The 24851-nt window shown below is 54.0% G+C and overlaps 3 protein-coding genes across 3 annotated transcripts; 2 read left to right on the top strand and 1 right to left on the bottom strand.

Moving 5' to 3' along the window:
* Positions 1 to 17: 17 nt before the first annotated feature.
* Positions 18 to 5547, top strand: HMCES (5-hydroxymethylcytosine binding, ES cell specific). Its single transcript, XM_069866231.1, has 6 exons — positions 18 to 229; positions 2322 to 2465; positions 2845 to 2964; positions 3502 to 3662; positions 4243 to 4435; positions 4819 to 5547. Exons 1-6 carry the CDS (start codon positions 47 to 49, stop codon positions 5023 to 5025), a joined length of 1008 nt encoding a protein of 335 aa, XP_069722332.1. The 5' UTR covers positions 18 to 46; the 3' UTR covers positions 5026 to 5547.
* A 2813-nt stretch (positions 5548 to 8360) lies between these two features.
* LOC138725142 (histone H2A type 2-B) lies at positions 8361 to 8809 on the top strand. The gene has a single exon (XM_069865743.1). The coding sequence runs from the start codon at positions 8398 to 8400 to the stop codon at positions 8776 to 8778; it is 381 nt and encodes a 126-aa protein (XP_069721844.1). The 5' UTR covers positions 8361 to 8397; the 3' UTR covers positions 8779 to 8809.
* Positions 8810 to 14233: 5424 nt separating this feature from the next.
* Positions 14234 to 15134, bottom strand: H1-10 (H1.10 linker histone). The gene has a single exon (XM_069865905.1). The coding sequence runs from the start codon at positions 15019 to 15021 to the stop codon at positions 14368 to 14370; it is 654 nt and encodes a 217-aa protein (XP_069722006.1). The 5' UTR covers positions 15022 to 15134; the 3' UTR covers positions 14234 to 14367.
* Positions 15135 to 24851: the final 9717 nt, after the last annotated feature.

Here is a 24851-nt window from a genome sequence, read left to right as displayed (position 1 = left end):
GTCTGTCTGTCTGTCTGTCTGTCTGTCGGTCGGTCGGTCTGTCGGGATGTGCGGCCGCACCGCGTGCTCGCTGGGCGCCGACAACCTCCGCCGGGCCTGCGCCTACCGCGACCGGCGGGGCCGGCGCCGGCAGCCCGAGTGGATCCAGGCGGAGCGGTACCAGCCCTCCTACAACAAGGGCCCGCAGTCCCGCGGCCCCGTGCTGCTCTCCCGGCGGCACCTGCACCAGGTACGGGGGGGCCGGGATCCCGGGGGGCTCCGGGGGCGCTGCCGCAGCTCCTCGGCCTTCCCTGCTTTCCCTCCCGGAGTGCAAAGGGGTCCCCTCTCCTTAGCATTTACCTGTTCCTCAGGTATCCCCTTTCCCTGCTCTTTATTTAATTGCAAAGGTGTCTCTTCTCCTTAATATTTACCTATTGCTAAGGTATCCCCCTCTCATTCGTATTTACCTATTGCAAGGGTATCTCCCCTTGTTAATATTTACTTAGTTGCAAAGTTATCTCCTCTCCTTAGTGTTTACTTGATTGCAAAAGTATCCCCTCTCCTTACTATTTACCTAATTGCAAAGGCTTCCCCTCTCCTTAATATTTATCTACCTGTAAAGGCATCCCCTCTCCTTAATAGTTATCTAATTGCAAAGGCTTCCCCTCTCCTTAATATTTATCTAATTGCAAAGGCTTCCCCTCTCCTTACTATTTATCTAATTGTAACAGCATCCCCTCTCCTTAATAGTTATCTAATTGCAAAGGCTTCCCCTCTCCTTAATATTTATCTAATTGCTAATGTATCCCCTCTTCTTATTATTTATCTAATTTCTAAGGTATCCTCTCTCCTTATTATTTATCTAATTGCTAAGTTATCCCATCTCGTTCGTATTGACTTGTTGCAAAGGTATTTCCTCTCATTCGTGTTTTCACCTGTTCCTCAGGAGGGTGGGGAATCGCTGCTGTGCTTCCAGTGTTGAGCTGTATTTTCTGCAAAAAATTCATCTACAAGTGTTGAACCGTGGTAGAATTTGTTCCCAAATGTCTCTAATCGCTTTGCTGGGTTTATTCTGAGGCTTTATTTCATTTCATAACGCCGCTGAGGGTGCCCAGGTCGCACTGTTAGGTGGGGGGGAGGAGAGATAAAAAAAAGAAATCTTGATTTTAGAGCTGTAAAATAACTGTACACCTGGAGCGACCGTTATCCTGGCTAATTTAAGCCACCCCAGGCAACCTGCCCAGCCTGTACAACTGCTTGTGCGTCTCGTTTGGTTTCCGCATCAGAGGGTGCCTAACGAATTGCTGCTCTTTGGTGTTCAGCGGGGTGAAGCTGGGTCCCCTGAATTAAAAATTAAAATTTAAAATTAATCCACTGGGTTTTCCAACCCAGTGATTCCGTGATTCTAATCCGGTGCAGCAGAGGAATACAGGCTAGGAGCACGATGGGGATTGCAAACAGGCACCTGGACGATTGTCCAGCCCTGTTCCAGATGTCGGGTGCGGGTGTGGTGTGAGGTGCCCCTTTTTGTTGCTCTTAATCCAGAAGACTTTGCCAAACTGGCCACATCCCTGTCCGTATTTATACCCACACCTGGAGCAGGTGGATATACGTGTCTGCTGCAGCTCTTTGGGAGCAAACACCCAGCGGGTCCCGCTCGCCCCGTCTGCTCCCTGCTCGGGGCCGGCAGCTGCGGGCAGAAAGCGAGAGCGAGCTGGGGGAGAAGTGAAAGCCGCAAGCCGTCCCCGTTGTCCGGAGGCAGGTGATATGCAAAGCACAAGGAGTGAAAGTGAACCAAATCAGAAGAAATCATGTTATTAAAATGAAGGCTTCCATCCTTTGGGATGCTCGCTGTAAACAGGGAAGGTTTGAGGACCTTAACACCAGCCTGGCATAACCATTCGCTTAAAAGCTGGGAAGCTCTTGCATCTGGGCGCTTCTCACTGAAGAAAACCCATGTTCATCCCTTTAGAGAGTCATCGGGCAAGCCTCACCGAGATGCACACTTATTAGTTATTCATTCCTGCAAGATATTCTTGTGCTTTCTGCTGAAGGTGAATTCTTACGGGAAAGCCGTTAAGAATATGCAAAGGGCTATAATTAGTGGCTGTTTCTGCACTGATTGCGAGTGGCATCCCTGCAAAACTGTAAAGGTGGGTTTGGTGCTGGAGGGGCTGCGAGCCCAGCACAGCTCTTGGCAGGGATGCTGACCTGTTCCCCCTTTGCAGAGGGAGAAACCGCTTTCCCCGGGCTCTGCGAAGGCCGAGCCTCAGGCTGTGGGGATGCTCCTGCTCCCTGCGATGTGGCTCTGACCCGAGGTGTTTCTCTGTCTTGTTCCAAAGGATGCTGACTCCTCTGAGCGGGTCCTCATGGAGATGCGCTGGGGTCTGGTTCCCTCCTGGTTCAAAAAGGACGACCCCTCCAAAATGCCATTTAATACCTCCAACTGCCGCAGCGACACCATGCTGAAGAAGTCCTCCTACAAGGTGAGTCGCTGCTCTCTTTGTGTCCAGCTTGGAGAGATCTTGTAGTTGGCAGAACCAGAGCTGAAGCATCTCCCTACAGTGAGTAAACAGTGAGTACCAGTCACTGTTTACCTGCTGCACAGAGAAGGATCCTCCTAAATGAGTCCCTGCACTGCAGAGACGGTGGATTTCATTAAAATAGAAGGAATGAAAAGGTTGTTGCTGGTGAAACTCATCTTTCATCACAGCGCAGAGTCGTGGTGTTTGTGCACCCCGTGGGGCAGCGGAGAGGAGCCCCAGGAGGGAGCGGATGGGTTGGGGGGTCCCAGCAGCCCCCGTCCTCCCCCGCGGGCTGCCCAAGGCCGCTGTGCACAGCTCACCTGTGTTTTCTCTCCCCCAGGGTGCTCTCCTCAAGGGCAAGCGCTGCGTGGTCCTGGCAGACGGCTTCTACGAGTGGCAGCAGAACAGCGGGGGGAAGCAGCCGTATTTCATTTACTTCCCCCAGACCAAAGATGCTGTGGTACGGAGCCCCTCGTTGTGTCTGGACGCTCACCCCCAGCTCTGAGCCCCTGCTCCCTCCAGCTGCGCCCCTCTCTGGGGGTCTCTGTTTCCTGAAGGGGCTCCATCCTGCAGCGGGCTCAGCACCCCAGCGTCCCTCTGGGGCTGGTGGTCCCTGGCACTGTGGGTCCCCTGGCTGGAAACGGCGCTGCAGCGTCTCCAGCGTCACGCTCGCTGCTCCCTGCGTGCTGGGTATTTGCATGGGTGGGCGATGTGTCTCTCAGGGGACTGAGCTGAGAGTTTCGCTGCTTCTTTCCTTCGGCTGAATCAGCATCCGGGATGTTCAGAGGGGAGGAGGGTGCCGGCTTGACTGTGGGAAGATGAGGCTCCTTGGTATCTCTCCTGGAGTTACCTCAAATTAGTAGAAGGGCTCCAGGAAAGCTCTCAAATGTGTTCAGTTCATGACTTAGATCTGAGTTGTGCGGCACTGGCAAGTCTGTGATGCTTCAGCTGCCTATGGGTAGGCGCTGACCAGGGCCGTGGGGCCTCTCTCCTGCAGGCCGAGGGGAAGGAAGGAGATGAGGAATGGAAAGGATGGAGGTTGCTCACCATGGCTGGGATTTTTGACAGCTGGGAGCCGCCAGCAGGAGGAGAAACGCTGTACACTTATACCATCATCACCGTGGATGCCTCCAAGGATGTGAGCTTCATCCATCACAGGCAAGTGAGAGCGAGGAAAGCCGTGCCTTTGAACTCTAGTCTGGCAGCGCACAGGCAGGGAGTCCTGCCGCCTCCTGACGCCCTTGGAGAAACACTCTACAACAACCCTTTCATGGAAAGGGTCATTGGTCCCTGGCAGAGGCTGCCCAGGGAGGGGGTTGAGTCACCTTCCCTGGAGGGGTTTAAAAGACAGTGGACGAGGCGCTGAGGGACATGGTTTAGTGATTGATGGGAATGGTTGGACTCAATGATCATGTGGGTCTTTTCCAACCTGGTGATTCTATGATTACCGGCTTGTTTCAGGTCACCGGCTTGTGCCCTTTCCATAAATCACTATCTTTGTGTCCCAGCAGGCGGAGTAGGATCCCTCTCTGCCTGTCTAGGGCCTGGCAGTCAAGCCCTCTTCCAGCAAAAGCAACTGCCTGAATGAAGCGAATGCACGATCTGCGTTGTAGAAAAGTGTCCTGCTTCAGTTTTCCCTGTTTCCCTCCAGCTGCCAGCTCCTTGCTAGCTTACAAACCTGTCTTTTGCCACCCTACTCTGTCAGATCAGCTTTGGCTCAGACTGTCCTGTCCCCTAGGATGCCGGCCATCCTGGATGGGGACGAGGCCATCAGGAAATGGCTGGACTTCGCTGAGGTGCCAACCCAAGAAGCCATTAAACTCATCCAGCCCACAGAGAACCTCGTTTTCCACCCCGTGTCCACCTTTGTCAACAACATCCGCAACAACGCGCCCGAGTGCCTCGCAGCCATCGAGCTGGGAGCTAAGACGGTGAGGGCTGGCGGGGGCTTGGCAGGGGACAGCCTGGCCACGGTGATGTCCCTGAGCAGGGACGGTGCTGCCAGGCTGCAGGAGGGGCAGCAGCAGGCAGCCTGTGCTTGGTGCTGGAAGGCAGAGCCCTGAACAGATTCCCTTTGCTCCCAGAAATAAACTGTCACCCTGTGCCAGGATTTCTCTGCCAAATGAGGCTAATTCCGTGTGAAATGGGGCTTGGAACAAGGCTGTTCCCAGCAGCCTGGGGAACCTCCTGCAGATGTGCCTGGTTGCTGTGGCTCCAGCTTCCACATCCCGCTCTGGACCAGCTCTCACAGCTGCTGCCTGCCCTGCTCTTGCCACGCTTCTCACTTCTCTCTTGCTCTCTTTTGTCTCTCCAGGAGGTCAAAGCCTCCCCAAGCAGCAAAGTGATGCTGGGCTGGTTAAAAAACTCCCAGGAGGGCTCTCCCCAGAAGAAAGAAAATGATTTGCCCAGGTGGACCAGCCAGTTCATCCACAACCCTTCACCCAAGAAAACCAGCTCAGATATCCTGCAGCAGTGGCTGGGAAAGCAGGGAGAACCCGCTGCCAAGAAGCACAAGGCTTAGGCACCACCTAGGATGGCTGGCCATCCTTTTTCCTCCTGTTTTTTCTAAGTGGAACGAGGAACACTTTTTTTCAGATGGCTGTTGAGTTTCTCCAGGCCTCTCAGGTGTTGATTTGATGCTCTAGGTTGTTGTCCCTGTTCTTTGTGTTTTGTTAAAGGTTGATGTTTGTCTTTAAAGGTTTTGGCCTTGCCTTGTACTGACAGGAGTGGATATAACCTGGTGGTCGCTTGTGCCAAGTCTAGATAAAGCCTTGAGAAGCATCTCAGCCTTCTGGAGAGAGGAGTAGTTTCTGCCTTCTGACAGCGTTCACAGCTCTTCTCTTCTCTTCTCTTCTCTTCTCTTCTCTTCTCTTCTCTTCTCTTCTCTTCTCTTCTCTTCTCTTCTCTTCTCTTCTCTTCTCTTCTCTTCTCTTCTCTTCTCTTCTCTTCTCTTCTCTTCTCTTCTCTTCTCTTCTCTTCTCTTCTCTTCTCTTCTCTTCTCTTCTCCTTTTTTTTGGTATTAAACTGATACTTTTTCACTTAATTCCATATTAATTATTTCTGTACAAATTCCTTTTGATTGCTTTTGCCCTCCAAGGGTGGCTGCAGTACAGAGGAACATGCAGTGACTACTAGGAGGAACCCCTAGTCAGGGAGGATCTGCCACAGTCATCGCACAACCAGCGTTGCCCCATGAGTTTGTGGCTTCTAAACAGGGAGATGTTTAAGCAGGGCCTAGGAGGAACTGGATTTTCCTTGGGTTTCCCTGTGGGCAGTGGGGTGGGACAGCGTGTCGTGGTCACGTTGTACACACAATCATGTTCTTAATGAGATTTGAAGACTTAGAGAGGATTTTCTTGATCTGTGGAGGGATGCATGCTGCTTTCTTCACAAAGGTCATTCATCAAAGCCCAGATAACCACAGCGCCGTTATGGAACAGCATCGGGCAGCTGGTTTTGAGGTCAGGGATTTTGTAAGCAGCCAGCTGTTGCAGACCAAAAGCCTTACTTAGTGGGACCCTTACTGGAGACGAGTCCATCACTGGTATCGGAAATAATAAAATAGGATTAACTGGCTGGCAGGGCAGTGCCCTTGTCGCTGTGTGTGTCTGTGTCCCCACCCCAGCCCCGTTGCTGCTGTTCTGGCAGCAGAGCTTCGTTTGCTGAGGGGGAGACGCTATGAGCTGCTGAGCTCTCAGGGCCCCAACAGAGCCGTGTTGCTGGAGTGTTTCCATCTTCCAGTGATAAATATTCCCTGGGGATTTATTCCGGGGCTCCCCTTGAATGATCTGTCCCTGGGGAGCTGCGGGGGTGGCTGTCGCTGGGGCTTGTCCCTGGGAAGGGATGGGAAGAGCCGGGACAGGAGCTGCAGGAGGGGCACCCGAGGACACCCGAGCACTCTCAGAGGTAAATCCGTCTCCGAATCCCTCGCGTGCCACGGAGGCGGCTGAGCGCAGGAGGTCTCCTGGCTTATGGGAAACTGGGAGGGGGATTAAGATTTCCATCCAGAAAGCCTGTTGCGAGCTGGCTCCTCATCACTCGCACAGGGACTTGAGGCAAGAGAGTCGCTGCATTAGCAGCTCCCGACAGAATAAATGAGTCTTTAGGGTTCTGGGGCTCTCACCTCAGTGCTTGTCCTTGCAGGAGCCACAAGGGAGGTTTCTTTCCCTGCCCAGTCATCGTTTCTGCAGGGTGAGCATCTCAGCTGCCTTGGCCTGGTCACTGCTAACAGCAGATCAGGCTTTTCCAAAGGTCACTGGCTCATCTCACATTCATTTCAGGTCTCCAGTTGCTGCGGAGGGAGTGAAGATGCTGAACAGAGTGGAGGATGCTCTCCTTTCCCAGCTCTGGGGAACATAATCCTCCCCTTGGGGAGGCAGCGATGACACAAAGGTGCAGGGTCCAGATGAACTAAAAAAAAACCCCAAATGCTGAGAGTTTAATGAGGAGGTTTTATTGATGAACTACAGCACCTTTAAACTGGAGCCTGGCTGCTTGCCCAGCCCAACGCTTGCTCCTGTCTGGTGAGGGGTGTGACCTAACCCCAAAAGCTGGCTTGGGAGCCACTGTCCCCTTGGGTCTGTAATGATCCTCCTGCTGGATGGCGACTGGGTTTGGGTTTGGGTAAGGCAAAAGGGGCAGCTGGTAAGGAACAGCGCTGCTGGGACACCCACGGGGGGTCTGTAAAACCTGTTCCTTCTCGTCCCACGTGTGATTTTTATGCGGAACACAACCCGTCTGTATCAATTCAGCATATAACCCCCACGTGCTGCCCGTAGCCACCGGGGTACATGGTAGGAAGATTGACCTCCCCAGCCTATCTGGTGCCATGTTAACACGGCTAAATTCCAAGTCCTGCACTTGGGCCACAACAACCCTGAGCAGCTACAGACTAGGAGAAGTCTGGCTGGAAATTGCCTGGAGGAGAGGGACCTGGGGGTGTTGGTTGACAGCGACTGAACATGAGCCAGCAGTGGCCCAGGTGGCCAAGGAGGCCAATGGCATCTTGGCTTGTATCAGAAACGGCGTGGCCAGCAGGTCCAGGGAGGTTCTTCTCCCTCTGTACTCGGCACTGGTGAGGCCGCTCCTTGAATCCTGTGTTCAGTTCTGGGCCCCTCACCACAAGAAGGATGTTGAGGCTCTGGAGCGAGTCCAGAGAAGAGCAACAAAGCTGGTGATGGGGCTGGAGAACAGGCCTTATGAGGAGCGGCTGAGAGAGCTGGGGGTGTTTAGCCTGGAGAAGAGGAGGCTGAGGGGAGACCTCATTGCTCTCTACACCTACCTGAAAGGAGGTTGTGGAGAGGAGGGAGCTGGGCTCTTCTCCCAAGTGACAGGGGGCAGGACGAGAGGGAATGGCCTCAAGCTCTGCCAGGGGAGGTTCAGGCTGAACATTAGGAAAAAAATTTTCACCGAAGGGATCATTGGTCCCTGGCAGAGGCTGCCCAGGGAGGGGGTTGAGTCCCCTTCCCTGGAGGGGTTTAAGGCACGGGTGGATGAGGTGCTGAGGGACACGGTTTAGTGTTTGATAGGAATGGTTGGACTCGATGATCCGCTGGGTCTTTTCCAACCCGGTGTTTCTACGACTCTCTATGAGGACCCCCCTCTCCCGCCGCCCCCCGTCCCCGGGCCGCAGCCCCGCGGCGGAGCCCTATGCAAATGAGGGATCGCGGCGCGGACCAATCAGCGCGGAGCCCCGCGCGCCCTCGGCCAATGGGGAGCGGCGGCCGCTGTGTCTCCGCGGCGGCGGGCGGCGCGCGGGGCAGTGCGGCTGCGGGCGGCGCGCGGGGCGGAGCGGCGGCGGCTGCGGGTAAGGGCGGCGGCGGCGGCGGCGCGGGGGCCGCGGCGTTCACGGCGTTTCTCTCCCCGCGGGCGCCGGGGCCGCTGCCTGCCGGCCATGTCGGGCCGGGGCAAGTCCGGCGGGAAGGCGCGGGCCAAGGCCAAGTCGCGCTCGTCGCGGGCCGGGCTGCAGTTCCCCGTGGGGCGGGTGCACCGGCTGCTGCGCAAGGGCAACTACGCGGAGCGGGTCGGGGCCGGGGCCCCCGTGTACCTGGCGGCCGTGCTCGAGTACCTGTCGGCCGAGATCCTGGAGCTGGCGGGCAACGCGGCCCGCGACAACAAGAAGACGCGCATCATCCCGCGGCACCTGCAGCTCGCCATCCGCAACGACGAGGAGCTCAACAAGCTGCTGGGCGGCGTGACCATCGCCCAGGGCGGCGTCCTGCCCAACATCCAGGCCGTGCTGCTGCCCAAGAAGACGCAGAGTTCCAAGAAGTGAGCGCTGCGCTCCCCTTCCCGGACCCCTCCTCGCCGTTGTCCTACCTCCCCGCACGAGTGGGGCTGGGAGCTCCCTTCCTGCCCTCCCAGCCCGGGCTGCGAGCCCTGGCAGCGCCCTGCTAGCCCTCCACGAGCCCCCCAGCCCGGGCTGGCTGCGCCCTGCTAGCCCTCCGCTAGCCCTCCCTGAGCCCAGGCTGGCTGCGAGCCCTGAGAGCGCCCTGCTAGCCCTCCGCTAGCCCTCCCTGAGCCCAGGCTGGTTGCGAGCCCTGGCAGCACTCTGCTAGCCCTCCGCCAGCCTCCCCCAGCCCAGGCTGTGAGCCCACGGGGAGCATGGGCGAGGTGAGACCCTGCTTGTGCCCCCACCCTGCTCCTCTTCCCCCTGGAAGAAGTGTTTTCCGAGGAGGCTGCTGCATCCCAGCTGGTGGTGGTGGTGGTGGCGGCATCTGGAGCCGTATGGTTGGGTCACAGTGCGGAGCTGCTGGTAACTGCTGAGGATTGTTGTGACTGGCGTGAGGATGGACATGTGCATCCCCAGCTGCTTCTCCGCTCTGCCAGCCCTGGGGCTGGGCAGGGCCCCCTCGGCCAGCCCAGTTCGTCACGGCGTGAGGATGGCACCGGCGGCTGCTGCGCGCCCTGCCCTGCGATGCCATCCCGGCCGCGCTGCAGCGGGGATGCCACAGGGCTGGAAAATGTGAAAAGGAGGAAAAGTTTCTCCGTTTGGCAAGACTTGACTGTTAGTCTTAGTTTTGTTCCTGGTAACGCTAGTGCATTGCCTACTGTAAAGAAGCTCTGGTCCTATTTATTTTCGGGTCTCTTATTTTGGGGTACCTCCCTGCAGCTCCCTGGCTTGGTGGGCGCTGGGGGGGCTCGGTGGCCCCACGTCCGTGGGTCCTGCTGTGACAGGCTGGGGCGGAGGGTGCAGTGACAAATCCCCTCGGAGAGCGTCGCAAGGTCAGGCGCCTGCTGGGAGCGGGAGCTGCCATCTTCTGTTGTGGTTCTCCTCTCCCGCCTGCAGAAGCCCTTCGTGTCCCTGCAAGCTACCCTGTACCCTGGTTGCACTTCTGGAAATGACACGCTGTGGGGTTCTTTTTGTTGTTGTCTGTTCCTTTGTTCAACACTATTTCTGGTTCTGAGAAATAAAATGATGATGATCTCTGTTATCTGTAACCCTCTATGGATTAATATTTATTTTTAAAAACGACCCTAGAGTTCGTATTGAATCCCACTCTTAGCTAGCGCTGTATTTATTTAATGGCTGTGTGGATAATGTGTGAGCATGGGGACAGGCTAGCTGTCCCGTGACACCTGGAATAGCTGATGCAGAGACAGCTTTCCCTGCTGCCCAGAGCAGCCGCTTCTGTGGAGGACGATAGTCGTGTGCATGCGGCGTTGTTTAGGCAATCAGAGCTTCATAACATGTTTTGAAGTCAAAAAAAAAAAAGCATCTTCTATTTATGTGCTGTAAGTAGCATGTGTTCAACCTATGGAATGAGATGTTAATCTTGTGGATGAAGTAACTTGCCCTGGCTCTGAGTTTATTATTATTTAGAGTAGATGAACCTGGATGCTTGTCAACTGGTTTTATGAGGGTTTTTTCACTCTGTTGTGGAACGTGGAAGTGGTGTGTTCGTTAATTGTCATGCTAATGGGGTTATGTGTCCCACGGTTATGCTGGGGTACCCTGACCTTGGGGGGAAGGGGGCAGCTGGGCACAGTCCTGCTGCTGTGGCTCAGACCCCTGGGATCGCTCTTTCTCCTGTAAAGTGACTCACAGTCAGCGAGGTGTGGGGATGAGGGGCTTCCTTTCCACTGCCCATCACGGTGGTTAATGTGTCTGTATCGGAGTGTCTTGTTCTCTCCCTCTTGTTTTCTCCAGGACCAGCGTTCTGTAAAACCCGGGAGAGCTTTGTATTTCTTAGAAAACGCAGAACTTGTGATAATGCAAAGAATGGTGCAAACCAAATATCTGATTAAACTGGTTCCCTGTTGAACGTGCTGTGTCTTGTCACCTCACCAAACCTACTGAATGTGGCAGCGGTCTGTGGGTGCAGGCTCTCTAGTGGCAGCTTGGTGTCTGGGCTCGGTCCTGCGTGCCCTTTGCTCGGATAAATAGTCTTTTCTGACCCCTGGGAGCAGATAAAACCCTTCTCCAGCTCTTCTCCTTGCTATGAGGATGCAGCATTGCTCAGTTGCTCTGTCACTAGTGCCGGGAAGCCTGAGCTGTCCCTGGGCTGGGAGCAGCAAAGGAAGAGTGAGACTTTCCCCTGTGCTGGAGGTGCTTTTCCCACCTGATGGGCTGCGCTGGGACCCTCTGGGTGAGCTTGCAGGCAAGTGGGCAGAGATGGGCTTGGAGAGGCCACATGGGAAAAGCTGTTCCTGATGGCCCGAAGATAAGTTTCTTACACTGACAGCCTTTCCCTTTGTTGGACGTTTCCCAGTTTGCTGTCCTGATGGCTTCTCTGCAAGCCAGAACTGCTCCCTTCTTGGGTTTCAGAGGGAGGGATGTGCAAGTCTTAGACAACTTCTAGTGTCGTCAAGGTTCAGTGGTGGCAAGGCCTGCACTGGGCTGTGGAAGGTGTGGGTCAGGGCTGGAGCTGCTGGGCTGGTATTGCCTCCTTCTGCCCTGGGCGATGCCTGCAGCTAGAACCAGGAGCTGGTAGCACATGTAGGGCCCTTGATGCTGAGCTCCAGCTGGGTTCTTAACTTCCTTTGACACCCATGTGATGGACCAGCTGGGAAGGCAGGGCAGGCCAAAGGAAATCCTGTCTCACCAGTTATTGTAGAAGTGCTTGGCCTTTATCACCTCCTGAACTTCACATCTGAACGTTGCCATGACCAGGAGAGCGGAAGTCTTGGTCTTTATTAGAAAGCCAGAATGGACTTTGTCACCTTCAAGCCTGCAGCTACCAAGATGTGTATCGTGGCTTTTGGGAGCAGCGTTGCTGGTTCTGGCTCTTCTGGATGCTTCATAGAACCAGAGCAGCTGAGCTCATAAAACGTGAGAGTCTTGGCTGAGTAGAGCCTTCCCCGAGGCTGTGTGAGCTTGGAAGGGTGTCTGTCAGTCTTTGCTTCCCCTGAGGATGGGGCAGGGAGGCTGCAGGGCTCTTCCCCTGCCACCTCTGGGCACGTGAAGGTGAGATAAGCACGGACTGGAACTGGAGGAGGCTGCTGTGTCCCTCACCACAGAGCAGGAGCACCCCCAGCTCTCTATCTCTGCTCTGGGACTGGCTGTCTTTGGGTGACGAGACCGGAGCTGCTTGACCTTGGAAGTCCTCGAGGCTTGGGCTGCTCTCCAGAGCTCAGCCCTCGCAGCTGGCAGCACCCATGGGAGCCTGCTCAGGGATGCTCCAGGAACGCCGCTGGTGGTTTACCTTCCAGGTTTGCTGCGTTGCGGTCGGTCTGAGACCCCTCCTGGGGAGCCCCCTGCCTCCAGCCGTTCAGCCAGGCCGTGGTGAGGGCATCCCCTGCAGCCCTTCAGAACCTGCACTGTCATCGGCTGACCAAGGAGCTGACTGCGGGTCAGGGCAGAAGCAGAGCAAGGCTGCCTTTCCTTGTTGAATCGAGTTGATGGGCCTTTAAAGCTCACTTCCCTTCTCTCCACTTGTACTTTAAAGGGGCACAGGGGTAAAGCAGCCACACAGCGGCTGGGCCCTAGAGGGAGGGAGCCGCTTCTTTCCCATGAGCAGCCGAGGGCTCTGTTGTCAGCTGGGGTCGTTGTTGTCCTTGGCTGCTGCTCTTCTGCCTCCTTCTCGTGGAGCCTTAGCGCATTGGGCTGATACGTGCTGTGTTCCCAGACACCGGGAGTACATTGATGCTCTGTCTGGATGCAGCAGCTCTGGGGTGATGCTCCTGCTTGATGCTCTCTTCCCTCTCGTGGTGGGCCGGACCGTGGTGTGTGGCTGTTTGCTGATGGCTGGAGTGACAGCCAGACGGGTCTGAGGGCAGCACTGTCCTGCTGGGGGCTTAACCACAGCGGAGCTGCAGCACCACCCTCCCTGCCTGCTCCCTTCCCTGTCGCTGGGAGTAAATGTGTGGGCTCAGCTCCTTTACCCCCCCACCCCCCGTTTCCTGCAACCCCAGCATCAACCGAGGGTTCCTGGTGTGTGGAGAGTGACAAGTAGGGAGCTGCGTGCTCAGCCCTCGCCCCGTGCTCCTGCAGCCACGCAGAACGAGATGCCCCAGATCCCTGGCAGGGCTTTATGCAACCTCGCTGGTGCGAGCTATAAATAGGCACAGTCATGGAGGCGAGGGGTGGCTCTGCGGGGCCTCTGCTCCCAGCGCCTTCCCTGTGCGCGCAGCAGGAACCCCTGCTCCTGGGGGAAAACCTCCCTGCAGCCGGAGCTCCGGGGAAGAGAGGGGGTGCTGAGGGAGCTACCCGCCACTTTGACCTGGGGGAGCCAGATGCCAGCTGCGGTGTCCTCACCATGGGTACCCCCTTCAGCTGTTGAGGGAGCTCTGCTGAGTGCAGCTGCGCAAGGACTGCTCTCCATAGCAGAATGGTTTGAGTTGAAAGGGTTCTTAAAGCCCATCTAGTTCCACCCCCTCCTATGGGTAGGGACACCTCCCACTGGATCAGGTTGCTCAAAGCCTCATTCAACCTGGCCTTAAACACCTCCAGGGACGGGGCAGCCACGATCTGGCAACCTGGGCCAGGGCCTCCCCACCCTCATCGTGACGAATTTCTTCCTAATACGCCGCATTTAAATCCTTCTCCCTGTTAGTACGGCTTCCCCCCTCCCCGGACCCACTCGCTCAGCACCTGGGCAGGGCAGGGCCCCCTCTGCTCCGCGGGGCCGCGGGGCCTGCAGGCAGCACAGCACGACGTTTTTTAACAATTTATTTGAATCGACGATAAATGAAAAGAGAAAAAAACAAAACAAAAACCCGCAAAATCAAACCCAGAAAAAGAACAAAAAAAACCACCCACCCTCCCTCCAAAAAAAATTAATCAAAACCGAACCCCCCGCAAAAAAACGGTTAAAAAAACCCAACGAAAAATCCTAATGAAAGGCGATGGGCGCGCGCTGCCCCCCCGCAGCCAATCGGTGCACGGTTGCCACGGCACGGGGCGCGGCGGCCAATAGGGGGCGCTGCTAACACAGGGCCGGGCCCCCGCAGCCAATAGGGGGCGCCGCTACTCCAGGGCCGGGCCCCCGCAGCCAATAGGGGGCGCCGGCGCGTTTCGAAATGGCTGCGGGCGGGCGGGGGCGCGGGAAGCCGGGACGCGGCCCACGTGGCGCGGCGGCAGCGCCGCAAAATGGCTGCTATGGAAACCGGGCTGGGGGGGGAAAAAAAAACAAACCCTGTGAAGCACCGGGAAAGGAGACGGGGGGAGGGGTCGGGAACCGTCTACACGCGGGGAAGGGCACGGCGAATAAAAAAAAAAAAAATTAAACAAAAGGGCGCGATGGGGGAGAAGCCATGGGGAAGGGGGGTGGGGGCGGCCGCAGCCCCGCTCACCGCGCACGGCGGCGGCTGCGGAGCCGAGTCAGCGACACAAAGACAAAGCGGATCCCTGGGGTCCGTCCTCAGCGCAGTCCGTGCCGCGGGGCCCACAGTCCGGGGGCGGCGGGGGCTCCTCGCCCCGCTCTCATGCCTTCCTGCTCTTGAGTGCCTTGGGCTTCGCGGACTTCTTCACCTTCTTGCCCCCGGGGGACGCGGCTCCTTTCTTGGCGGCCTTCTTGGATTTGCCCTTGTCCCTCGCCGCCGCGCCGCCGGCTCCCTTCTTGTGGGATTTCTTCTCGGGCTTCCTGCTGCTCCCGGCCGCCGGCTTCTCCGCCCGCCGGGACGTGGAGGCCGTCGCCTTCTTGTGGGACTTGTGGGCGCTGCTGCCCGCGCCGCCGTCGCCACCGCCTTCCAGTTTCTTCCTGTTGAGCTTGAAGGAGCCGTTGGCACCGGTGCCCTTGACCTGGAGCAGCGTGTCGTTCTGCACCAGCGCCTTGATGGAGTACTTCAGGTAGGTCCTGCCGTTCTGCTGGTCGAACCAAGCCACTTTCTTGGCCTCATTGTAGATCTTGGCCAGCGAGGAGCCATTACGCTCGCCTAATTTGCGGATGGTCTCCACTACCAACTGGCTGTATTTGCCCGGCTGGTTTTTCTTTTTGTTGTTTTTCTTCTTCTTCGACGGCGAGAGCGAGGAGCCGCCGCCTTTCGCCTTCCTCGCGGCTCCTTTCTTCTCCGGGCCGAGCGGCGCCTCCTCCGCCTCGGTCAGCGGCAGATCGGCTTCTTCCAGCTCCACCGACATGCTGCCGGGGGCGACGGGTCGGGGTCGCCGGGGGAAACCAGGGCCGGCGGGGCGGGAAGCGTTACTCCGGGTCTGGGCTCCGCTCGGCGCCGCCGCCGCCGCGTTCTGGAGGGGCGGGCGCCGCCGCCTCCCCTTTATATGAGCGCGGGGCGGACCACGTTGAGAACAACAACAGCCTGGTCCGCCGCCAGCTCCAACTTGTGCTTCTTGGGGCCCGTTCGCGGGGCTCCCGCGCGGCCGCCGCCGCCCCCCCCGCCGCGCCGCCCCCCCCGCCGCGCGCGCCCCGCCGCCCCCGACCCCGCCGCCGCCCCCCCGCGCGCCGCCGCGCGCCGCCCGCCGCCCCCCGCCGCGATTTCGGGGGCGCGCCCGGCGCGGCGGCCGCGAAGGGGATGGGGGCACCCGGCGCGGCGGCGGCTGCAGCCCCGCACCGCGCCTCCCGCGCTTCGCCGCCGCCGCCGCACGACGCCCAAGAGGGGCCGCCACCGGGCGGGGGGGGCGGCGGGAGGCGGGGGGCGGCGGCGGCCGCGCCGGACCCGGGTTCTCCGCGGGGAACTAACACAGGCGACGCCCTCCCGCGGCCGCCGGCTGCAGCGCCGAGACACCGCGACGAGGCCGGGGGTCCCCGCCCCGGCGACGGGGGCCGCCCCCCTACCGACCCCCACGCTCGCGGCGACCCGGGCGGGGGCCCCGTGGTGGGGACAGTGCCCCGCCGGTGTGCCCCCCCCCCCCCCCCCCCCAGCTGGCACCGCCCCGCAGCGGAGAATGCGGGCAGCGCGGCGGGACCTGAGGGGCTGGGAGCGGGGGTCTGGGGGGGACCCGGCGGGGCACAGTGCGGGGGAGTGGTCACACCGATATCGCCCCCGTGGCGGGGGAGAGCGACTCCCAGCCCCGCTGCGGCTCTGCAGGGGCTGGGGGAGGCACCGGTGAGGCTTGCCCCCCCCCCCCCGAATCCCACCGTGGGGAGCGGATTTCTTGGGGAGGGGGGATCGGGAGCGCGGGGGCGCCCCCAGCCCGCACACGCGGGCCCGGGACACGCACAGGGCCGTGCACACGCGTACACACGCTCGTGCACATCTGCACACGCACACACACACGCACTCTCGCCCCCGCCCCCGGCCGAGCCCGCACAGCCCTGCCGCCTCCCCTTCTTCCTCCTCCTCCTCCTCCTCCTCCCCTTTCCCCATCCCCCCCCTCTTCTCCGCCATTTCCTCGCCCTAGCGGGGGTCCCCGGGGCGGATCCTGCCCTCCCCGTCCTGCAGCGGGGGGCCCTGTCCCCCATCCCCGCTGAGAGCCCCCCCATAATAGCGGGGCTGTGCGCACACCCCCCCCCCCCCCGCACCCCTGCGATGAGCTGTGTCCGGGCTCGGCAGCCGCGGGGCGCTGGGGGGCGTCACCTGGGCGGGGGGAGCGGCCCCGGCACCCCGAAAAGGAGCCTCGGGGGGGGGGACACGGCACCCAAAACCCTCCTGAGCGGCTGCGGGGTGGGGGGAGGCGTCTGTGTGTGTGTGTGAGAGGGTGTGTGTGTGCATGTGTCTGTGTGCGTCTCTGTGTGTGCATGTGTGTGCATCTGTGCACGTCTGTGTGTGTGTCTGGGTGCATGTGTGCACCTCTGTGGGTGTATGCATGCATGTCTCTGTGTATCTGTGTGTATCTGCATGTGTATGTGCATGTCTGCGTCTCTGAGTGCATGTGCATGTCTGCGTGCATCTGTGTGCATCTGTGTGTTTGTGTGCATGTATGTGTCTGTGTATGTGCATGTCTGCATGTGTGCATCTGTGTGTATCTGCATGTGTATGTGCATGTCTGTGTGTCTGTGTGCATGTCTGTGTGTGCATCTGTGTGTGCATGTATGCGTGTCTACGTGTGCATGTGCATTTCTGCATGCATGCGCGTGTCTGTGCATGTGTGTGCGCGCTCATCTCTGTGTGCATGTGCATGTGTGTGCATCTGTGCATGTCTGTGTGTGTGTCTGTGTGCATGTGTGCACCTCTGTGGGTGTATGCATGCATGTCTGTGTGCATCTGTGTGTATCTGCTTGTGTATGTGAATGTCTGTATGCATCTCTGAGTGCATGTGCATGTCTGCGTGCATCTGTGTGCATCTGTGTGTTCGTGTGCATGTATGTGTCTGTGTATGTGCATGTGTGCATCTGTGTGTGTCTGTGTATGTGCATTTCTGCATGCATGTGCATGTCTCTGTGTGTGTGCATGTCTATGTGTGTGCATCTGTGTGTGCATGTATGCATGTCTATGTGTGCATGTGCATTTCTGCATGCATGCACGTGTCTGTGCATGTGTGTGCGCGCTCATCTCTGTGTGCATGTGCATGTGTGTGCATCTGTGCACATCTGCATGCTGTGCATGTCTGTGCATATCAGTGTGTGCACGTGTGTGCATCTGTGTGTCTGCATGTATGTGTGTCTGCGTGTATGTGTCTGCATGTCTGCGTGTGCGTGTACATGTCTGCATGCGTGTGTATGTCTGTGCATGTGTGCATCTGTGTGTATGTGCGTGTCTGTGTGTGCATCTGTGCACGTGTCTGCATGCATGTGCATGCCTGTGTGTGCATCTGTGTCTGTGCATGTATGTGTGTCTGTTTGTATGTGTCTGTGTGCATCTGTATGCACATCTGTGTGTGTGCGTGTGCATGTCTGTGTGCATCTGTGCACGTCTGTGCGTGCTTGTGCTTGTCTGTGTGTGTGCATCTGTGTGTGTGTGCATGTACATGTGTCTGTGTGTCTGTGCATGCACGTGTCTGCATGCATGTACATGTGTGTGTGCATGTGTGTATGCATATGTGCATTTCTGTGCATCCATGCACGTCTGTGTGTGTGTGTGCGTGTCTCTGTGTGTGCCTCTATACACGCGTGTCTGTGTGCATCTGCACGTGTCTGTGTGTGTGTCTGTGTGTGTCTGTGTGTATAGATACACGTGCACGCGTGGAACACTCAAACGTGCCTGCCTGCCCGTGCAGGTGTGATGCCGTAACCGAGCGGACGCCACCAGCTAGGCTGTCTGCATGTCTTCTGTGCGTTATGTATTTGTAATATATAATAGTTATTCTTTATTGTAATCGCTGGAGATCTGAGTGCGTGCATGCACGTGAACGCCTAGGTATATATTTTAAAAATATAAACATACACATATTTGAATGAAATCTAGATGGGAGGGGTGGAAGAGAGGCCAGGCAGTGCTGTGGCCTCATGCCCACACGCTGGGACTCGCACACACACTCTGCTCCATCCTCACAACGAGGGGGCAGAAATAAAACACACACGTATAAAAATAGGAACTGATATATATACTTGAATTAAATATCTGAGTGGAGGCTCGCTGTGTGTATATTGTGTGTGTGTATGCGTGCACGTGTGCTTAGAGAGAAAGAGAATGGGAGAAAATAGCTCAAATACACACTCACACTCCCTATGTGTACTAATATGTCTTGTTCACATACATTTATACATATGTGAAGAGAGCTGTTCGTAAATACACACGATGCTTCTCTCTCTCACATGCTCTGTACACGCAGATACACCCGGACAGAGAGCGTGAGGTGTTCTGACATAATTATTCTTGTGATGTACACACACATATAGGCTTATATATTTATAAACATTTATCTAGAAATACACCTGTCACACACTTCTGTCGCTGGGTGTGTATATACATATATAGAGTGTGAGAGGCTCATGCAGTTCTGTCACTACACATGCCTGTGAACGTATATATAGATGTATAGAAATGAAAGGTGGAGGGAGAGAGAGCGCATGCTTTTCAAACACACAGGCAACAATCTCACTATACCTACACACATGCAAAATATATGCAGATATACTGATCCAGGGTGAGACCTGTTCTCTTTCTCTCACACACACACTCTTTTCTCTCTCTTGACTTCTTTCTATATGCACACACACACACGCTACTCCCCAGATGTATAGAACTGCATATATATATCTATATTGAGCTGTTGACACACAAATACAGTGGTCTTTCACCCTGTATACATAGGTATATGCATAGGTGCACATATACATAGAGTGAGTGAGAGCTCACACTGTCTCTCTTGCTGCTTCTATACAGATTTATGCATATATACCGAGAAAAAGAGCAAGAGCTATTCTCTCTCACATTCATGTGTTCTATCACTCTATCTCTCCCTGCCCCATATACACCTATAATCTCTGGGGTGCATAAATGTATGTATATGTATGTGTGTGTATACATGCTCTCTCTCTGTATGGATGTACATATGGAGAGAGGAAACGAGTTTTTCTCACACACACAATACTGTCTCTTCCTATACAGGTGCATATATACCTGTATATGTATATACAGAGAGGCTGTTCACACACATATGCATATATACGTGTATATATATATACATACACATACTCTAGTTATACATACTCCGTGTATGCGTTTATATGTGTATAATTAAAGAGAACACTGCTTACACACACTATTCTCTCTCCATGTATATGCATATATACTGAGCTGCTTTCACACATGATAGTCCTTATAGAATCATAGAATCATAGAATAACCAGGTTGGAAGAGTCCCACCGGCTCATCGAGTCCACATTTATACAGATATACTTTATTTACAGAGGTTTTTCACACACATGTAATTCACTCCATGCACAAACTGGGAGCGAGCCGGTCATACACGCACAGTTCTCTTGCTCTACACATACACACATATAGATATATGTGTATATAGAGGGGGGAAGAGAGCTGTTCACACGCATAATTTCCTCACTACATGCATGTACAGACATATTCTTAGGGCAAGAGCACTGTTCACATTCTCTTGCATTATAGATACACATATATAGATGTGTGTGTGTGTATGTATAGAGCACTATTCTGTCTTTCTCACGCACACTCTCCCCCTGCTCTCTCCGTACACATATCTATACAGACATATGCATATATATGATATATGTGTATGTATACAGAGCAAACTGTTCCCTAACACACACAATTCTCTCCCTATATTTGCATATATATGTATATAATGAAAGACAGAGCTGTTCTCTCTCTCTCTCACACACACTTCTCCCTCTTGAATGAGATATAGATGCATATATTTATGCACATATGTACAGAGAGGGAGTGTGAGAGCTGTTCACACACTCACACGTGAAGGTCTCCGGCACGATATATGCACACACATGTATAGAGAAAGGGGAGGAGAGCTGTTCCACCAAACAATAGTCTCCATACACGTATACTGGTATGGAGAGAGAGAGATTTACTCTTTCTGCTCACACACAATAGCATGTGCTTTATATTCTCTGCATAGATACACAGTGAGAGAGCTGTTCATACACATTCTCTCTTGCTGTTGATATATTTTTTGACATACATAATTAACAAAATGAGCAAGAACGATTTATACACACCCATTTTCCATCACTCTCTCTTTCCCTGCCCCATACACACGTATCATCTCTGGGGTGCATAAAGAAATGCATATATATGTGTAGATACATGAATATATTCTTTCTATAGCTATATGCCTAAGTAGAGGCAGCAGGAGCTGTTCTATCACACGCTACTCTTGCTCTATGTATGAATCGACAGATGTATATATATATACACATAATTAGTGTATACTGTTTACACAAAACCACCCTATTCTCTCTCCCTATGTATGTGCACGTATGTATATACCTACTGAGCTGCTATATATACCCCTATATATACATATACACGTGACCTATGTATAGATTGCTGTTCTCACACCCTTGTCTCACTACATATACTCAGTTAACACTATTTTCTTTCTACACACACACACACACATCTATTTATATACATACATAAATATAGAGACAGCTGTTCACTTGCACAATTGCACTGTTCTCTCTTGACACACACACAGATCCCATGGGAGGAGGGGTGGAACTAGATGATCTTTAAGGTCCCTTCTAACCCAAATTGTTCTTTGATTCTATAATTCTATGATTTATAATTAGACATTTGTGAGGGGAGGTGTTTCATACACTTCAAGAGCCCCATTCACTCCCAATCTCTGTTTATATTTGCATACACGGAGAGAGATAAAGCTTTTCACACAGACACACACACTCTCTGTCTCTCTCCCTCCTCTCCAACACACACATCTTTACGCAGAGGGCTCTTCATGCAGACACACACACAGAGAACTGTCTACATGCTTGAGAAAAAGAGCTTTTCGAACACATGTGCACTCAAAGACACATTTTCTGTCAGTCTCTCTATCTCTTGCTCTCCCTCCTCCCCTGGATGATCTCTGGAGCACATAAATATATGCAGATCTATGTTTATATCTTGGTATGTATTCTCTGTCTGTGTATATACATATGAAGAGAGTGAGTGATGGCTGTGCTCACACACAAAATGCTCTCATTGTAGATGAGATATTCACCCACACAGTATTCCCACCTATAGACACACAACACCCTCTCTCTGCATGTGTATATACATATATGTGTGTATTATATGTACACGTATATACAACACAGTGTGCACAAGAGCTTTTCACACACGTATCCTTTCTCTTGCTATACACACACACATATGTGCATATATCCATATATAAAAGAGCTCACGCACGCTAGTCTCCCACACATGGAGCAATCCCCATATCTCCCAAGACATAAACTTTATTTAAGTTTATTTTACAAATTATTATTACAAATTGTGTGTGTGTCTGTATTTTCTATCACTCTCTGTGTCTTCTCCCTGACAGAGAAAAGAAGATTTAAGCACAGGATGGTAAAAAATACCCTCCACCCTGCAAAAATACATGCAAGGTATCAGTGTGAAGGGTGTCCCATATGTAATAGCTAAGAAGCATATATGTGTGTGTGTGCACGCACATCAATCTTGATCTATATTCTCTGTCTACGTGTGTGTGTGGAGTGCAAGCACAAACACGGAGAAATGTAGAAATAAGTATATATAAATAATATATAAATATATGTATAACTGCCATATAAGTGTATAAATACAGAAAAGATAAAATATGGGAGTATCTGTGTGTGCAGACAGAGAGGGAAAGAGTAGAAACACACCTTCATGCATACAAATACAAACATGTAAGTATAGAATAATATAAAATGTGTGTCTGTGTGTATGACCATGTCTATCTCTCCATATGTGGGGTGATAGATAATACACATATATGTATACACGTATATCTATACATTCATATTTAAATGTTTTAAAATAAATAACATATATATGAGTGCAGCCACAGCTATGTGTCTGATATTTTTCTCTCTTTATTTCTAGATGTATATGAAGAAATAAATACTTTCTGGTGCGTGTGTACGTCAGTAAAAGCCTGTAACTACATATGTCTCATAAATGGAAACCGGTAACTTGTGCTCTCCGTCTCTGAGCTGTGGGATGTGTATCTAAGTGCAATAAAGCATGATTTAGTGATTGATAGGAATGGTTGGACTCAATGATCCAGTGGGTCCTTTCCAACCTAGTGATTCTATGAAAGCAACCCACACACATGCAGACATACATACGCTCTCTGTGTCCATGCATCTTCGTGCCTTGTGCTTCCTTGCTCTTTTGCTCTCTAGCTCACAAAAGATGCGTCTTGATAAATACACACATATAGACAGTCTTGCTTGTGTAAATGTGTGTATGCAAACCGTGCAGAGACAGATGTTTGGCTGCAAACACTCCTGCGCACCGATGGATTCCTGAGCACACATTTGTGCTTACAGCCTGCGTTTCCCCACAGGCACCCCGGGTCCGTGTACTCATGGGTGCTGGGAGGAGGGTGGTGGGAGCTGTTTGAGGCTCCAGGTGTGCAGGGATGGGGCTGGCATCCTGCCCACCCATGGTGGCTGTGGCAGCAGGTGCTGGGCTGGCAGGAGAGCTCCTGCTGTGGGGTGGGGGCAGGTTGCAATGCACAACACTTCCAGCCCCAAAATCCACTTGCGTGCTGCTGCCAAGGCACACACGGAGCTTTCCCAGCCCAGGCTTCGCAGCTTGGCATCTCCGTGCTGCTTTCCATGCACCAGCAACAGCGGTTGGTCTTTAATTTCTTTGACACTACTCCCTTCCCACAGCCCCTGTAGCACAGATGCGATGGTGCCGTTCCCCTGCTTTCATATTTGCACTGGCATCTCACAAAACACAGCTGCCTTCGCCAACGGCTCCAGCCCTGCAGCAGGGAGCGACCGCAGCCAGCAGACCCCACAGCCGGCTGCCCTACCACAACCTCACAGTTTCACCCACTAGCAGGGGCCAGGTTCACATCACTTTGCGGATTCAGGTTGTAGCTAGTGCCTGTTGCAGGCTGGGGCCAGACCCCTCTCCCTCATTTTTCTGGTCCCTCCCTCCTGGGCAAAGTCCAAAACCAGCCCTTGAGCTCAGCTGAACACCTCAGCCTCTTCCAGGGCCAGGTTTTCCTCTACCATTTGCCCAGCACCTGCAAGTCATGAGGCAAAAAGGTGCCAGCACAGGAGTAAAAGCCACAAGGCCTGGTGGATGCTAATGGTGGTTTTGAACAGCAGACTTGTACCCTGCAGGGACAATCAGTCCAGCCAGCTTCTCCCATTCCAGGATTTTCCAACCCACAGTGATGGTGAGCAACCCTTGCAGGAACACCCGTGCCCATCTGTGACACCATCAGCCCCAACTGTAGGAGCAGGGCACTAAGAATCACCCTGCTTGCCTCCTGCACTGGTTTGGTACACTTGTAGGCATATATATCATGCTCCCACCTGCAAAAACAGTGGTTGGGAGGTAGTAAACAGCATACTCCCCTTTAGCATCTTTAACATCCTGTCCCATCTATAACACCAGCTGTCCCAGCCCCTGTGGAGCACTCTCCCTCTGTGCGGTGTCAGTGCTAGTTCATTTGATGTGAGAGAGGTTAAACAGTCTCTTCAGGGCTCATCCACAGCTGCACCATGCAGCCTTTCTGGCCGCAGCTCCAGCAGCCAAAGCAGCAGGAGGCAGGCGCAGAATCACTTCATAGTTACTGCTCCCTCATCCCTTGGCTTGGTTTTCCACTCCCTAGAACTGTATCTACAGCAAATAAGCACAGAAGGTCAGTGTCTTTCAAAAAGATGCAGATAGGAAAGTGGTCCCACCAGAAAATGTTGCTATTGCAGAGTTACTTGACATTGATGCAGACAGGAAAAGCCCAGTTGGCCAAGAGGAGTTCAACAGGACAAAGCCATAAAATAGAACAGAGCACACAGACTGTTAGAAGGCTCTTGAAATAACTGGCCTAATTTCTTTGTGCTTTGTTTTCCATCTTCCTGCAGGCAGAGGAGTAGTGAGCTCAGCCTTGCTAAGCACAAGCAGTCATGCCCAGCATCTAGAAATTAGAGGTTTAACCTCAATTAGGCTGGACCAAGAAGAGGTCTTTAACTCACTCTACAGTACCCTAGGCCAGCCTTGCTCCTCCTCTAACTGTTGGGCTGGGAAGGGCTCAAGGGTAGTAAGACCTTTAAACAACACTGCCCTCCTCTCCACTCTTCGACAATGGTTTTAATATGCCCAGACAGGACTGGAGGACCATGCTCATAGAAGGGTAACCAGATCCACCACTGCTGCCACTGCAACCAGCTTCACAAAAAGCAGAGGCAGAGCTCTCCTACTACAGCCTGAGGTCAGCCAAGCAAGCAGGGCCTGCTCAACCCACTCTCAAAAGCCAATCTGGAAGGCACAGACTTTGCAGTGAGGAGGAGGCACAACCATCCTTCAAGGGGCAGGCAAGCAGCAGCTGAAATGGTGACTGGAGAGAGGAAAGGAGACATGTTAGTGAAGGAAAAAAAAGAGAGTCAGAAACAGGAGTAAACAAGAAGG

The sequence above is a fragment of the Phaenicophaeus curvirostris genome, chromosome 11, assembly GCF_032191515.1.
Source record: "Phaenicophaeus curvirostris isolate KB17595 chromosome 11, BPBGC_Pcur_1.0, whole genome shotgun sequence".
Classification (NCBI taxonomy): Eukaryota; Metazoa; Chordata; class Aves; order Cuculiformes; family Cuculidae; genus Phaenicophaeus; species Phaenicophaeus curvirostris.
The sequence above is the reverse complement of the archived record's forward strand: the minus strand, read 5'-3'. Positions and strand labels throughout refer to the sequence as shown.